The following is a 17548-nucleotide window of genomic DNA, read 5'->3' on the forward strand; positions in this document are numbered from 1 at the left end:
CTCAGCGGGCCGCATCTGGCCCACTGGCCGTAGTTTGAGAACCCCTGCTCTGGAGAAACCTTGGAAGGAGGAAAGGCAGCTACTGAGGAGTGGAGGCAATGGGAGAGTCTCAAACCAAGACACTGGATTTGAGCCTAAGAACCTGGGCTTGCCACTTAATAGTTTTGTGACCTTTGGGAAATCATCTGCTCTCTCTGAACCTTAGCTCCACTTCTATAAAAGAGAGGGTTGGACTTTACCTTTAAGATCCCTTCCGGCTGGAGGCTATAACCAGTCCTTCTCCTGGCCTTGGATGACAGGCAGTGTAAGAAGAAAGGCAGAGAGCCTCGGAGATGGTTCCAGGTGAGCTTTGGGTCTTCAGGAAAACCTCATAAAACGGAGCAAAGAATCATCCAAGTGACAGTGAGCAGAACCAGTGTGTAGTTACTGTTTCTAGCTTTAGTGCAAGATGCTCAGTGTGAACAAATAGGGTTTCCTGAGCCTGCAGTTTTGAGTGGTTCTGAAGTAGGAGCTCCTGAGCCTTGAAGGGAATGGACAGATCCACTTAAGCACGGGCTGATCTGGAGATAGACAATATAGTCTGGGCAGCAAAGAGCACAGATGGTGAATAATCCTTGGCAAACCCAAAGGTCTGCCCCTCACCTCTTGTGTTTTCTTTCTTTGGGGGGACATCTGAAGAGTACTAACATTGCCTTCTGACACCAAACAGCCAGATTTCATTATGTGAGTATTTCCAGAGCTGGGACCAAGCCATGTTTCTCCACGACCCCTCTTCAACATAAGAGTTCCCCATGCCGTGGCACAAATGGGCACTCGGGGGTTGGATGACTGGGACAGGCGGGCTCAGGGAAAAACTGACCAAGATTTAGTGATGGCAAGACTCCCCCTTGTTCACCTGTGGAATGATTTAACAGCCAACACTGTGTCCTCAGCCTTAGTTTCTGTCTTTTCCCATTCTTCCTTGGCCATTAACCCAAAATGGCTTAGGAGTTTTCTACAGCCGTCATTCTTGGGCTTATATCTAGAAACTCAGGGGCCTTTACTGATTACTGATCAATTTTGTTGACATCATTATTAATGACAATATTCTCATCATTATTGATGCAGGAACAATTGAATTGCAGAAGAAAGCCAAGGTTAGGATTTTGTGTCTTTCATGATCTGGAGGGCTTGGAGTCCAACCTGGTGGAAAGTGTAATGGATTGGAAGTCAAAGGGCCTGGGGTCAGGTCCCATCCTTTCTACTTCTTACGTGACTCCAGACAAATCACTTAATCTTTCTGGGCCTCAGTTTCCATTTCTGTAAAAATCCCATTTCATTCTAAAGCCACAATCCTCTCAGAAACAAGCTTTCTCGTATTCCCTCTCTTCCCTGTGGCTTTTCAGCTATGATTGGGGAGGCGAGAACTGAACTGACCGTACATGGCCATGTAGCTGCACTCGTGCAAGTGACTGCATGGAAATCTTGTAGATTTTCTCACATTTGTTTAAATCCTAGTGGTTATTTGTTGTTTTGTTCAGCGTGACCAATAGTTTGGGGAGAATCTGTTTCCTCACACAGAACATTTAAGGTTGTTGTGACCTGATCTGGAACAAACAAATGCCCTGTTTTTCTTCCATGCCATTTTAATATTCAGTCGTTTCTTAATAAAAAGGCAGAATCCCAGAAAAGAGAATGGGGAGGGTCATAATCTAGAGCGTGGTTTGAAAAGGATCCTCGGGGCAAACTTTGACATGAGTTCTGGAAAGTGTTAATTTCCACGTCTGGAATTATATTCACTCATTCTTAGGCTGTGATAACATGATCATTAGTTCCAATTAATCAATTCACAAGCATTTATTAAAGGGCCATCAGCGTCTAGCCTCTTCTCTCTGCCTTGAAAATCTCAGGAAGAAGGCGGCACCTCCTTGGGGAAATTACCCTGATCTTGCCTATCCTCCAGGTAAAGTCTTCTTGGAGTGATTCCGAGCCATTCCAGCAGCCCCCCATCAATTACATCACTTGTGCTTGTGCAACTCTGATTTTCAAGGTCTTGGGTCCGCCATGTGCAAAGATGGGGCTGCTGGCCCTGCGTTGGGAGAATGAGGATGGAGCTGAGAGTGTAAGGAAGAAGAAGGGGATAGTGAGAAGCCTTTTATCTGCTCTTAGAGTAAGGGAATGTGCTTCAATCTCCTAGGCAGCCTGAGAGGCATGGGCTAGCCCAAGACCCCAATCTTGGTTAGATTGTTGTAGTAACCTTTGTTCCCACGCCAGGAGCACGTGAGGATGGGTGACTTCTGTGGCCACGTGGCTAATTAATGGCAGAACTTTGTCCTGATAGAGGTCCAGGGGCCTTTCCACTGGACTTTCTTATCAAGACTTCTCAGCTGATTAGAAACAAATGACACTGAGATCTTTTAAATGGGCATCCCAATCCATCTCCAAAACAATGCTACTACTAATAATAATTGCAGCTAACATGTATATGATGTCTTTAGGGTTGCAAAAAAAACTTTCAAATATTATCTCATTTGAATCACACAACAACCGTTTTAGGTAAGTGCTATTATTCCCATTTTCCAGATGAGGAAACTGAGGCACACAGAGGCTCAGAGCCACGCAGGTCTAATTGTCCAGGGCTGCATTTGAACGCAGGTCTTTCTTGTGCCCTCCCTACTGCGCTACCAGCCACCTCCACAAAATAATGTCCGACACCCGGCGTTATCAATTCAGAGAATGGAAGCACTCCCCTTCAGTGTCTTGGGCATGGCGTATAATTTGCTTCTTCACCTTTTACAAGAGGTGAAAAGTCAAGGACATTTGGGCAACCACTGCCCATATTTGGCAGTGAACACCTGCCTCTTATAAAGCAGAACAGACCCCTCCCAATAACAACTGGAGCAGGAATAAGGGATGCCAACTTACTGTGGCGTTTGTGACAGAAGTCATTCCATTCCAAGATGGAGAATCCATGGGACCAGACAGCAGTGTGGGGTTGAGGCTGTGGCCCATTAAGCCAATATATGGGTCAGTGGGCGCTTTGGGAGGGATGTTCAGATAGTGATACCTGGGAGTGCTGGACAGCTCCCAGGGCGGCTCAGGAACATACACAAAGTGGGAGCTTGGGCTCAGTAATAGAGCGTGCATCAGGGGCTCCTGAGGAAGAATGTGGACCGGTCCCAGGTTAACCTCGGCGGAGGGATGCTCTTCTTTGTCCGGAAGCTTGTTAAGCAGCGAACATGTCCAGGGAGGGAATGATGGCCCAGGCGTCAGGAGGACCTGAGTTAGAATTCTGCCAGACTCTCACTAACTGGGCAAGTACCTGAACTTCTGTCAGCCTTAGTCCCTCCCTCTGCAAAATGAGGATTAATAAGAGGTGGAGGTGAGGAAAGTCAGGAGAAAATAGCACTAAATTCTAGGGATGGCTGCCATGGCAATCCATCAGCAAGCATTTCTTAAGGAATTACCACGTCCCTGTGGAAGCCCTGGGCATATGAAAACCAGGGAGAGCATTTCCACTCTCAGGGAGCTGATAGTCTCCCACCGAGCGACCACAGGACCCGATCAAAGATGCAGGTGCTGTTTGGGACCTCTCCCTTTATGGGGACAAGAGGAAGGCTCACAGAGGTGAGCCACTTGCTCAGCTTGGGGATGCAGCAAGCACAAGGACCCTGACTTCCAACGCAGCGTGTACAATATGACGTGCATCCATAGGAGCCTTTGCAGAGAAAGGCTAAGGGTGGATAATTTGAGGAGGATGGTTCCAGTCCCTGGGGAATCAAGAAAGGCAGCTCACAAATAAGCGTGCCGGAGAGATGCCGTGAGAGAGCAGAACCCTGTGATGAGTTATGCGCTCTGTGAGGGATGGGGAACAACTTCCTGACACCGATCACTGCTGGACTAGACACGGCTGAAGACCGATCCCTGGGGCTGTGGCTGACAACGGACGCCGAGATTGCAGAATGGGGTGTTGAGGAAATACTCAGGAGGGACGTGGAATGATTCCTGTTGGGTGGCAGAGAGTGAGTGGTTCATAATACAGCTCTGAGCACGCGGCCAAGATATGGATCACTGAGGATGTGACCTGACATGGATCCATGGAGAGCTTGACGTCAATTCTAGGTTCCTATAGACCCATCCCAAGAAGTCGGGGGCTGGCCCCTCCAACTGGACGACATCCTTGCAGGGAACGACTGAGCAGTGAGGCAGTATGAGGCAGCGGGTGCCCCAGCTGGCACCTGTCAACTTGAGGCGCACACTGGCTATTCCCCCAAAATGGCATCAGCATCTAGAGGGCAGTGAGAGGGAAGAGGGAGAGCTCCCTGATTATCACACTTCTGAGTCCCCACGCTCTCTGAAAAGGGAGCTCCACAGGGACATCCCTGTGTCAGGGATGGACCCAGTGTCAGAGCGTCTGTATGTGTGTGTGTGTGTGTGTGTGTGTGTGTGTGTGTGTGTGTGTGTGTGTGAGAGAGAGAGAGAGAGAGAGAGAGAGATAGAGAGAGAGAGAGAGAGAGAGAGAGAGAGAGACAGAGACAGAGAGAGACAGAGAGAGACAGAGACAGAGACAGAGACAGAGACAGAGACAGAGACACAGAGAGACAGACACCAAGAGACAGGCAGATAGAAAGCATCCATCTCAGCTGTTTGGACAGCCATGTCATCATTTGGATGATCTACAATTGAAAAGGTTGGATTTAAAAATCCCTCGTCGTGCAGACAGGTGAAAGATAGACCTGGCCTCTACCCGGGCTCCGGGTCCTCCCAAGGGGACTGATGGAGAGCTGTCCAGAGAGGCTCGGAGACGGCTGACACACGGTGTACTGGTGACTCCCAAGGGAGAACAGGTTCGGGTCCTTCCTCGGAGTCAGTGTTTCTCAGAAGCCGGGGAGCGAAGTCTTAGCTGCTGAGGGCAGACTTTGGCCCATATGTTTCGTGTTGTTCTGTCCCATCATGTTGCTGGTCTGAAAAAGAAAATGTTTTGACAGACTGTTACCGAAACCTGTTCCTCATGCAAACATCTTGAGGAGAGCTATTATTCTTGGTCGACAGCTTTGCTGGGGAATTATTCAAGGGTAGAGTTATGGTAAAGGGCCATTCTTTTGAGGAGGGGCTAGACACAGAGGGATCTGTTAATAGGGAAACTGAGGAACAGCCCCAGGTTGCTCACTTGTGGGAGGCTCTGGGAACAACCTGGATGGAACAACCTAGAGCCGTCACCCAAATTGGCCTTTGTAGAGCAGCCTGAGGTTTGTAAAGCTCGTTGGGTCCTCATAACAGCCATTTTGCAGATGAGGATGCTGAGGTTCAGAGAGATGATTTGTCTAAAGGGATGACCAAAACATAAAAAAAAAGTTCTGAGATCTTGGGTGAAGAAGCCCTGCTCAAGGGCCTGTGGGCAGCTCGGGGAAGAGCCTGTCTCCCTTTTGTGTCCGGCATGGCACAGAGGGAGCGCCTGGTGCTGGTTTAATCCTTCATTCATCCAGGCAAAGGAAACAGGCTGCAAGGGAATGAGGAGAAAGTGGGATGAACTCTGGGGGGATGGAACAAGGATCCTGGGAAGGCGCAATTAGACTAAATGCAATTACTCAGTCACTAGTTACAAAGGTAGTGACAGGAGAATAAAGAATCTGGCCCCCGTGATCAATAAGAATTCATTTCTCTTTGTGAGGAAATTTTCAGGGAGAAAAAAATTTTTTTTCTTTTATAAAAAAGAAGCCATTTCTACGAATGTGTGACTATATATAATTTCACATACACACATGAGTGTATTTATATGGTGGAGCCTGTTTCATGCTTGTTTTGTGTCTCATTATCCTTTTCTATTTTGCTCTTCCTTCCCTCCCTTCCTCCCTCTTCTTTTTCTTCCTTCCTTTCTCATTCATTCATTCTTCTTCTCTCCCTTTTTCTTCCTCCTTCTTTCATTCATTCATTTTCTCTCCCTTTCTCTTTGATTTATCTATAAAATTTAAGAGTATCAATTCTTCTGCTTAAGTATTCATTTCCCACATAAAATAATGTTACATGCAGATTTCATCGAGACTTTGCCCTCTATAATTGACAAAATATGATGCTATGTGACCTCTCTTCCCGTTGAAGAATGTTGAATTTCATCCCAGACGAAGTAGATCTAAGTGGTAAATTCTATAAAAATTAACCTGAGTGAACTTCACCCTGATTGAAAGGAAATTAAATGGAAGATCAGTGAGAAGGTTAATGAAAATTGAATGGGAAGGTTAGCACATCGATGCTGCTATTGAATGAATAAATAAAATGTGTTCAATACATCTTGTACTAATAAGAACTCACATCTATCAAGTGTTTTAAAGTTTGCAAAGCACTTTGCTTATGTTATTTCATCATCTCCTCAAAACAACCCTGGAGGGAGGCACTGTGTTCATCCCTATTTTACAGATGGGGAACTTGAGTCTAGGAGGGGTTAAGTTTCTTGCCCAGGATTCCACAGGTAGTAAGAAATTCTCCAGTCTTGGTCGCCATATTCCAGTAGCCTTCTCCCTCTGGCCTCCCTTTAGGGGAGTTAATCCTTCCATTCTGCTTTTCGGCTCTCTTTTATGAGGGGTCTTTTCCCTTTGAGAGAAAGGAGTCTTTCCCTTTCTTTGTTGATGTGTCCGGAGCACTCAGCCTTGGGCCTGGGGGAGAGGAGCTTGGCTGACTTGAGTATTTAAGGCAGCCTTGACTTAGTTACTAAGAGGATCCCAGCCCTGACTGTCTCTGTCCTCCAGGAACTCTGCTCAAACACAAGGAGGAAATCCAAGGGCTGAGTCCCGGTGGAGAAGAGAGTCTGGGTGTGTGAAGTCATGGGATGTGAGAGGAGTTCTAGGGCAGCCCCAGGAGCCAGCGTAGGTTCGATTTTAACACTAGTGACAGTGGGAGTGGAGGGGTAACAGAATGCAGAAAGTGAAGGGGACAGAGGGGAAAGGGGACAGGTCTGACCCTGGGAGGGAGCCTTAGCCCTTCCCAGGGAGAGCTTCTGTTGCTTCCGTCGGGTGGATGCGGCAACCTTAGCAACCAGAGTTCACTGATGGGCCCTTGGGAAGAGCAGATAGCCCAGCTAAGAAGACCGAATAATCCCTCTGTAGAGCCAAAATATACAACTTTCAGGCCTGTATGTTCAAGAAAAGTTAAACTTCCAATTTCCCCAACCATGGTTAGCTTCCAAGCGGTCTGTCTGCCAAAAAGTAGATGCTTTATTTGGAGTCATTGTGCCCATCTTTGATATGTGCTCCCTTCTCTCCTCTGACCTGCCTCTACCTGGGTGCAGACCCTCACCTCCTCACACCTGGACTAGGGCAGTAGTTTCTGGGGAGGGGGATCGCCCTAGCACATATCTCCCTGTTCCGAGCTCTTCTCCCCTCCGCTGCGAAAGTGGTCTTTCAGATCTAAGTCACCTTCTGGGCAGTTAACTCCAGGGGGTCCCTAGCCCCTCCGGAAGAAAATATAATTATTTTGTTTGCCACGGCCTCCAGCTGCTCCTTGAACAGTATGCTCCCATCTCGAGAGTAGATAGTTTCTCTGTCACTGGCTCCCAGGAGGCTTTCCTTCCTCCTCGGGGAGGGGGTTCTCATTCCTCTTGAGGGCCTCTCCTTCCTCCTAAGGGGCTCTCTCTGCTTCTTCCTTGGGGAGGGGGTTCTCATCCCTCCTGAGAGGCTCTCTCTCCTTCCTCCTTTGTGCCTCTAAAATCCCACTTTCTCCAGGAAGCCTTCCCGATCTCCCTTAGTTCTAGTGCCTTTTCCTCTGTTGATTATTGTCTATTTATCCCACATATAGCTCATCTGTACATAATTGCTTACACATTGTCTTCCCCATTAAATTGAACTTCTCAAGGGCGGGGACTATCTTTTCTCTTCCTTTATTCTTGTAGCACTCAGCACAGTGCCAGGAACATAGTAGGTGCACAACAAATGTTTGCTGACCTTCTAACTGCTTCTCATCACCGAGCTGGGCTCACCTTCAGAGTGTGTGGGCTCCAGCTGTCAGTAACGGGCCGATTGTTCCAGGTGATGGTCAAGCAAGCCACGAGCACCGATGAGGTCAGCCATGGCCAGAGCGGCCCGACCAAGGCCCACTGCCGTGGCCACGGCCCACAGAGAGCTGCTCGTGCTAGAGTGGCAAAGAAGCTTCCTGTCTGGGGGAGAAAAGACGGCTGCTTCCGAGTCTTGCGCACTTGTTTCCGAGGTGTCACCTCTTTATATCCGAAAGTGGCACTTGGGGTGGAACACATGAGGGGAATGGCAAGCTCGGACAGAGCCATCTGTGCCCAAGGCGGCCTCAGGTGACGTCCCCAGCATGGATCACGTGGCCTTTGCTCCATGGCTTCTCCTGGGAGAGAGCAGGCTCGGCTCCCTCGGAGGCGCTCGTGTTTTCCCTGATGACAAGTCAGGGCCCATGGGCCAGGGCAGGACTTCACCAGCCTTCAGGAGCTTTCTCAGCCGCCCCGTCGCTCTTTCCGTGGGTCTGTGTTCAACCCATCTCAATTTCCTGATTACTTTTGGCCAATATCACTTAAAATCATTCCACAACCTGGATTCAGCTTGTATTCAGTGTGTGATGTGGGGTGCTGACCCATGTGTGTGCACGTGCACACAGACACACAACACACACACACACACACACACACACACACACACACACACACACACACACACACCTCCCTCCACTGCCAAAAAGGTGGAGTCTTCTACTAACTGACTAATTCACATAAATTACCCCGCGACACATGGCTCAAAGTTTCTAACAAATACACTCCGTTAAAGCAAAGCCTGGGTTCCTCCCAGCTCCACAAGTCATTTGCCTTGGAGTGCCCCTCGTCTCCTTGGCTGTGCCCCTGTGCCAACCCAGCCTTCTGGGGTAACTCGCAGTTAGGGCGTCCAGCCTTTGAAAGATTGGGCCTTTCTCCCAGAACCAAATGGAGCAGGCACGGGGTGCCCCATGATGGCTTGTATTGGCTGGTCCCTCTTCCTCCATAGGCTGGTTAGCCTGAAGCTGGAAAGGCTCAGGAGGATGACCAGACCACAGCCAACGCTGCAGGGAAGTTGTCTTGAGAGACATCTTGCCAAAGCAGTCAAGGTTGGAAGGAGCTCCCCCTGAAGCTGCGTGGGGAAGGAGGAAAGAACTGATAGTTATTAAGTACCTGCTGTTTGCCAGGAACTTTATAAAGTTTATTTCATTTGATCCTCAAATGACCATGGGAGGTGGGAGCTGTTGTGATTCTCATTTTGCAGTTGAGGAAACCGAGGCAGAAAGTTGTGACTTGCTAGGAAGTATCTGGGGCTGGATGTGAACGCAGGCTCCAGCTCCAGTCCCCTTCTTCGTGCTCAGTGTGTGCTGTGATGGACAGGAGGCATTAGCTGACCTGGTTCTAGAGGGAAAAGTTGGGAGCTATGGGGAAGTGGCTTGGAGGCGGATTCTAGCTCAAGACCAGAGCTGTCTTAGGTGGAATGACTGTTTGGGGAGGCCATGGGGGGATTGTCATTTAGTGCTTTCCTGGGGTGTTTGGAGGTAATCAGGGGGACAGGAGTAAGGGAGAGCTGAGAGACCGAGAGCCTTTTCTGAGCTCCCAGCCTTCCCTGGGGCAGAACCAAGTTTTTAAAGGCACTGCCAATATTGGGGCCTGGTCCCCGGGCCCCCCAGGTGCCTACAAAGCATTAGAGACAGCTGGAGTCTCTCTCCATTACACTGGGTTTGGGTCAGGCTACTTTTTCCCTCTTCTCTTTCTACTCTTCTCCCTAAACTCAATTTCCAACATGGTTCTGGCTGCTAAAAATGTAAAGTCTATGCAGACTCTCCAGAAATGGACGATTTCTCGCTAAAATGACGCCTTTTTTTGCTTCTGCATTTTCACCTAATCTCTATGTGTATACAATTAGCCGCATCCACATCCAACTAATGTGTTTCTCCCAAGCGAGACCTCTCTCCTCCCCTCCTCCCACCTCCCAATCTCCCCGCAGATGCTTGGAAGGCTTCCTTTCATCCCTTGCTTTGAGATTCAAAGCCACTGGGAGCACATTTCCACGTTTCTAGCTAATCTAAGCCCTCCGAATGCAAGCTAACGACTTGTTTTTTAAACAAATTCTCATCAGCAAAGCTTCAAATTTCTCTGGGCTTGGGGAACCCTCGAGTGGAATCTTTCTTTTGGAACGAAAACACATTGAATGGTTTCAAGGCAACTTTGAGGAAGGATGAGGATGCAAGATGGTAGGAAGTGGCGGTGCTGCCCAGATGGAGATGCTCAGGAGATGTTCTCACAGCCGCTTTTCTTCCCCAAATCTTAGACATGTGAACTTGGGCTCTCTGCGCTTGTGAAAAACCAGTTGAGTTGCTTTTCTTTATCATCTCATAAAGGGAATCTGGGCAAGCAAAAATTTGCGGATGTGAGCAGAGCCCGCGGGAGGTGTCGACACAAACAAATGCTTGGGAAACACAGATCTCTAAATTGTGATTCTCTCGGGATTGCATTTTTGTGAAAGAACATAATGACCACAACAACTGGGCCTGACTCCAGCATCCTCCCTTCCCGCTGCCATGACAACTGCTGGTCACTCAGTGATGGCCCACGGACACAGGGATGAGGTGGTCATGCGGGAGAAAGACTCCCCGGGGGCTGCCCTTGCCCTTGGGACCCTTGGATTGGTCGGTGGGGTGAGTGGGTGGGACATTCCCAGAAGTCTCAGCTCCTGGCTGGGCTGGACTCTGGGGAGGAGGAGCGGTTGTCGGAGGACCCCTCCATTTGACACAAGTTTCTTTTAGCCACCGGTCGGGTCTGCCTCCTCCCCGATACAATTCTCATTGAAGAGATAAAAAAGTTCCCTTCCCTTCAGCTCTACACGTTTAACCCGCACGCCCTGGTGGACAGAGTCCAGCGTAAACATCCCTAAGTCTAGTTGCTAACATGGTCCCTTCACTAAGGACTGTCGGGGCTCGCTCGGCGGGAAACTCCCCAGAGCCCAGAGTTTCTGTGCATTTGTGTGTCTGGAGGGGCTGGGGGAGGGGGAGGGAGGGGCCCAGGGCCCCGGGAGTTCTAGCGTTCCATTCTCTCTCTGTGTGATGTCACTGATGTTACTTGTTTGGGATCCATGCTGAGTTAACCTCATTGGCCTTTTCCCCAGGAATTGATGCGCTTACACTTGGTGGGTCATTATGCTGCTGCATCTGTGCAGTGTTAAGGTCAGTGTGCTTTTCTGATTCTAAGAAACCATCCATGTCATTCCATTATAAGCCGACGACTCACTACCATCCATAATGGAATGTGCCATGGGCCCCAGCACATGGGCCCCGGGGCCGAGGGCGGCTCCCCACATTGGGTATCCATCCGGTCACCCCTCCCCCATCTGTGATCTGGCTGCATGCTGACCCCCCTCCCCACGCCATGCAGGAGGGCCCGGCCGCTCTCCCAACTCACTTCTGTCCAGTTCAACGCGTGTTTGTTAAGCCCGAGTTATTCTGTGCCAGGCGCTGGGGACTCAAAGGCCGAGGGACGCAGGCCCCGCCCTGGGACAGCTCCATTCCGGGCAGGATTCCCTGGAGTTTTCCCTCCAAGGAGACGGCCCAGGGCTACAGAACAAGGGCAGGGGACAGGTCCTGAGGCTGAGGGGAGACAGGCCAGGAGCCACAGCTGGCCAAGGAGAGCTACTGCTCCAGGCTTCGTGACGATGGTCGCCACCGAAGCTCCAATAGGGCTCTTGTTTACTGAGGTGGGCCTCCCCATCCTGACCCAGGACCGAGGTTCAGGGGGCCCCTCCACTCTCCTGGGCTCGAGCATCCCGAAGGCTTTTTCTCAAAGCCGCCCAACCAGACACCGTGCCCACTGACACGGACTCAAGGATCATGACAGACATCGACTAACGGTGCCAGGGCTCAGACCTGATAGGATTAGGTTAGGTCCTGGCGGGGTCGCTCAGCGGCAGATTCCCACTAACTCAGGATAAGAGCATCCGCAGGTGGACATCAAAATGCTGAGTATACACGGGAGGAAAGAGAGTGAGGAGCTAGGGGGGCTTGAGAAAGGCTCCCTGGAGGAGGTGATATTGGTGCTGGACTCTAAAGAAGGGTTAAGAATTCAACACGTGAAAAAAGAGAAGGAACCTTCTTAAGCAAAAGAATAAGGTAGCAAAGGGCCAGAGGTGGGAAAGTACAGAGAATTTTGTGGAGACCAAAAGCAGTAGAGTCCAGATGAAGCAGAAAATATATAAACATGGCACGGGGGGCAGAGCTCCTGGCCTCGGAGTCAGAAAACCCTGGCTTCCCGTCCTGCCTCCATCACTTCCTGTTAGGTCCCCGGTGGGCTTTGGACCCTCATCATGGACTCAGAGGCTTCTAAGGCTCCTTCCATTACTCACTATCATCCAAGGAGACCAGCTGGACTTTCTGAGGATGAAAAAGTGGGGTGCTACCCAATTATCAGACATTTTAAGTACCAGGTATTATTAGAGTGAGCTAAACGGGGCAACGTGGCAGAGCAGAAAGGAAAAAGCAAATCCACGATTTCCATGTGTTTGACACCATTGAGGATTTCCAAATGGATTTGTAACTGCTCTGTTGGTTTGATGCATTTTCATGTTATTTCACATTCCAGTCAAGTAAATGTCAACTGTCTATATTATGTGAAGGAAGCAATCAAACCTTCATTTACGGTGCCATGATGATTCTTTCAATCCAACACTACATTACAAGATTTCAGACATGTGACAAGAGCCCACACGAAGGGTTGTCGGGCACACAATAGGTGCTTAATAAATAGTAATGACTGTTAGCTGAGAGAATAGAAACAAGAATAGGATGTTGTGGAGGCAGAATGGTTAGGCTTCGCTAACCAATTAAGTAGTGTCAGACCATGCCAAGTCTCTGAATGTGGGGCAGAGTGGATGGTGATACCAGTGGCAGATGCAGAGGAGTAAGAAGTACATGATGTGAGCTGTGCTCAGAGAAGCCCACGGCTATCCCTTAGAGATTGCCTTCCAGATTATCCGGGCACTAGCACTGTGCTAACGTGGATTCCTTTTTGATTAAATAAGGACCCCTCCCATCAAGATTCTGAGAAAGTCACACCAAGCCATACGATACCCTTGTCTATTGCCAAAGTCCAGGGTGGTGTATATATATACATATATACATATATATATGTATATATATATATACATATATATATGTATATATGTATGTATGTATATATATATATATATATATATATATATATATATATATATATATATATATATATATATATATATATATATATACATATATACCTATATAAAAGGCAGTCAGATAATTTAAACTCTAGGGAAAAGTTGCAACTTTTTTTTTAGAAATAAATTGAAATTTCCAAATACTGTCACATTTTTTCGAGGACTTTGGGGTGTCCAGAACACTTTTTTAAAGGATAGTTGGGTGGCATGATGCTTAATATTGATGTTTTATACATCGAGAAACAAAGACTCAGAGGAATTCTTAAGCAGCCGAACCATGTCCACAAAGCTGGACTTGAACACAGATCTCTAGATTTTAAGTCTGATATTTTTGTCAACATTCCCCAATATCCTTTTCAACCAGAACATTATCTTAATCATTTCCAGCTTCCATCTTTATTGCTTCAATCCTAAATATGAAGGATTCTCCAAAATGCCCAATGGACCCAATTTACATTTAACTAGCTAAGAGACAACACTGCCAGGCCCCTTCCTTTATATACCCAAGATCAGTTCTCAAGTACTTGATTAGATCCATTTTATGCTCTTAATCTTCGTAGATATTTCCCCCCATTTGAATCTTTGAGTACTGATGGGGGTGCTCTATGAGTTGTTTTTACACTAGTATATCACAGTCTGGATGACATCTACTCTTCCACTTGTTTTTTCCAATATGGATGATTAGAGTGGACTCTGATGTTTGCCATTCTGGAAGACTAAGCATGTTCTAGGGGTTGATGCAGTAGTCTCGGCACCATTGGCAAATGGGGGAATGTCAATGACTTCACTAAGTGCAGCAATCCCTCTTTGATTTAGACTCCTCATGGTCCCAGAATATCACCCCATTGCCTTAATGGGGAAAAGTTCATATCATGAATGGCATTCCTCATTGGAAATGATGGAGCAATGATGATCCCTGTATTTTAATGACTATTGGCCCACAAAATGGCAGAAGGAATTTCCCATCAGTCTAAATGAAAAGGGTTCTTGAAGACTTGCGTTTGTGATCCATGAGGATGGCAAGACTCTCATCCCCTCCTTCACCAAGGCAGTTAAATGTAAAGATTGAAATCATGGGCAGCAACATATTTGAACATTCTCATTTTCATGAAGGTGAATGTCCTGGTCACTTTTAGAGCATTATTCCTGTATGATATTGAATCAAAAAGTTGGGTGTGCTCTAAAGTGGCCCAGAATATGAAAGAATGAAATATTCAAAAAGAAAATTAAGCCCATTTCCTTGTACTTGACTTTATATGTTCCTACTGAGAATTGACTAGATTTTTTAGTGCTTATAGCCTGTCCCTTTTCTGAATCCCAAGAACAATCTCCATTTTGATTCTTCATACCACTAATGGTCCTGCTGGTGTTGACAGTGCTAGGGTGTCATGGTCCCAAAGGGGCTGACTGCTTCTCAACATCAGGGTTTTGAGGGCCTTGTAAAGTTGACTGCTTCTCAACACTAGAGTCTGCAGACTGCCGCCCACCCAGTGATGGCACTGAGCACTTAGCAGTGGATAATTCCCGGCTTTGCCCTGTTAAAGAAACTGCCCCATTTTTGATTTTTTAAAAACCTCCAATTGTTTTCAAAGTGAAGGCTTTTATCAGGTGACTGGCCAGGTCTCCCTGAACACTTGGCTCCACTGTTTCAGAAAAAAGAGAAGTATCGTGTGGGGTGCTCGCTGGTCATCCTCAGACTTCCTCTCAGAGAGGAAGGGGAGACATTTCTGATGCTGAAGCTACATCTGGAGGGACCAAGTTAATATAAGCATTGGCCCGAACAAGCTTCTTCCGATGGACAGACACAAAATGATACTCACACCGTTGTATGTAACAGCATGTTAAGTACAGTATGTGATTTTATTGTAGGCAAAAAGGTGGTGGTGTTATTAATTACATGTATGTTTGTCCATTCTACACATGCTGTCTCTGTCTCTCTGTATCTGTCTCTGCCTCTCTGTTTCTCTCCTCTCTCTCTCTCTCTCTCTCTCTCTCTCTCTCTCTCTCTCTCTCTCTCTCTCTCTCTCTCTCACACACACACACACACACACACACACACACACACACACACACCCTTCTTATTTGACAATATAAGATTAGATCTGCAGTCCAAGACTTTTTGGCCAGAACTTCCCCCGGCTTTCTTCTTTCCTCTCACTCGTATTTACATCATCCTGATGGCCCAGCAAAAAAAATCACATACTGTACGTCGGTCGCCACCATTCTGACAAAAGCGTTGCCCATCAGCATGTATGGGTGCATGACTAATATTCATTCAGTTGTGCTTTCCAGATAATGGCATTTCTTCTTATCAGTTAAGAAAACCAATGAATTAGTGAGCAGGCCCACACTGAAGCGGCATTTCCATGTGTGTCACTAAGAAGGTGCTCTGCAGAGGAGTGCCGGGGGCCCATCACGTTCCTTTTATGGAGGATTTGTTACTAAGATTATTATCCTAAAATAACAATATGAATCTGACCTTCTGCAGATTAGGCAAGACAGAGAGGGAAAGCTATAACATTCCCAATTTAATTTTCCTAGAGAAAGCTCCGTTTTCTCTGCCCCACTGTCCCCCCCACCATGCAAAAGGTTTTCAAATGAAGCGAACTTTTATAGTAATCCACGTGGCAGCTGTCAGAGGTGCTGAAATTAGCCCTGATTTCCCAAAGTCAGCCCGGTTAAGGTACGCTAGGTGAGGATCTAAGAAACATGGACCTGGCTCTTGGCTCCTGTCAATGCAACATCTACGAAATTAGCTTTTCTCCTGGTGCCCTTCTGGCTTCTGATATTCTGCCCTTTGGATGGTCGGAAGCCTGAATTAACCCCGGAGAGCCAGCTAGAGTCAGTGTGATTTTTCTGGGAGCCCCAGTACTCATTTACTCTCCATAGACAGGGGAGCCATCAGTGCTCTCTTTTACACACACACAAATTATGAACTACTTGCTAATTTGTAGGGATTATGAAAGGATGGGTCCTTAGCATTGAGTAGTCCCATTTTCCTGCCTTGGACCTGCTGTGCTGCCCCCTTTGTCAGGCCCCCATAGGCCTGGATGGTGGTAGATCTGCTTGTATGATCTAGGCTGGTGCTTCTTATTTAGAGATTCTCTATCCCCTAGGATATTCATGATGTTGGTCTAAGCCACAAAGGACACTAAAGTGGTAATAATTGTGAAGATTATTGTGAGCACTCTGGGAGTTCACAATATGTTTTTATTATTGTTGAAAGGAATTCATGAAATGAAAACCATTGGGAGCTGCTGATCTAGGGCTGCAGTTGCCTTCAGCCAAATTACCTTTAAATCTGTAACAGCAACAAAAACAATAGCAAGCATTGCTAAAGTGCAATGATCAAATGATCAAATGAAAATATTTCATCTGATCCTCACAACAATCCTGGGAGGTAGGTGCAATGATGATCACCATTTTGCAAATGAGGAAACTGAGGCACATCGAGGTTAAATAACTTGAGCAGGGTCAATAACTAGCATCTAAAGTCAGATATGAGCTCACCTTTCTGACTCCAAGAGGCAACTAGGTAATGCAGTAGATAGAACATTGTGCTTGGAGTCAGGAGTTCAAATCTGGCCTTAGACACTTAATAACTGTGTGACTGATCAATCACTGAATCTTGTTTTTCTTAGTTTTGTCATCTGTAAAATGAACTGAAGAAGGAAATGGCAAACCACTCCAACACTTTGCCCCCCCACAATTCTAAATATGGTCACAAAGAATCAGACACAATTGAAATGACTGACAATAATAGCAGCAACTTTTTGACTGTAGGCTAGGGCCCTATCCACTGTGGTGTCCCACCCCCCAAGCTGTTCAATGCAAATATGCTTCATTGCTGTTATGCAGATTTTCTCAAAATGTCCCAGCACCCAACTACCAAAGCCATAACCCTGTTCTGTGTAATTACCAAGGATGATCAGCCCTGTTCCCACTCTCAGGCAGGAACCCAAGCCTTTTGATGGGAGACCCTAGAAGTTGCATAAATTTTTCAGCAAAGTTTGGTCTAGTGTGCAAGATCCTACAGGGTACCTCTATCTTCATTAAACGCCATCTTATTTTTGAGGATGAGAATGTATTTTGAAGGACAGTTTTAGACTGTGTGTGGCCTACCTGAGGGCAATGGAGAGAGGAATGAACTGAGGTCATTGCCATGGAGGTCATATGCTTGTTTCTAAAATTTCTCACACCCACCTTCAGAAGCATCTCCTTCTTCATGATTCTGCACAATAAAAAACAGACAACATCTCAGAGAATAAGATACTGTATTCCATGGTATGAGAAATGAGAAATTATGTCTGGTCCTTTAGGCAACTGTTTTCCATAAGTATATACCCAAGGGAGAGTGCTTATAA

At 47.1% G+C, this 17548-nt stretch overlaps 1 protein-coding gene across 1 annotated transcript in view; it reads left to right on the plus strand.

Annotated features, from left to right (window-relative positions):
• HECW1 (HECT, C2 and WW domain containing E3 ubiquitin protein ligase 1) overlaps nucleotides 1–17548 on the plus strand; it is a 234034-nt gene that overhangs the window by 86831 nt on the left and 129655 nt on the right. Inside the window, 1 exon segment of the mRNA XM_074284517.1 lies at nucleotides 11106–11163. Within this exon segment, the coding sequence (XP_074140618.1) occupies nucleotides 11137–11163 (27 nt within the window). The 5' untranslated portion in view covers nucleotides 11106–11136.

The sequence above is a fragment of the Sminthopsis crassicaudata genome, chromosome 1 (genome assembly GCF_048593235.1).
Source record: "Sminthopsis crassicaudata isolate SCR6 chromosome 1, ASM4859323v1, whole genome shotgun sequence".
NCBI lineage: Eukaryota > Metazoa > Chordata > Mammalia > Dasyuromorphia > Dasyuridae > Sminthopsis > Sminthopsis crassicaudata.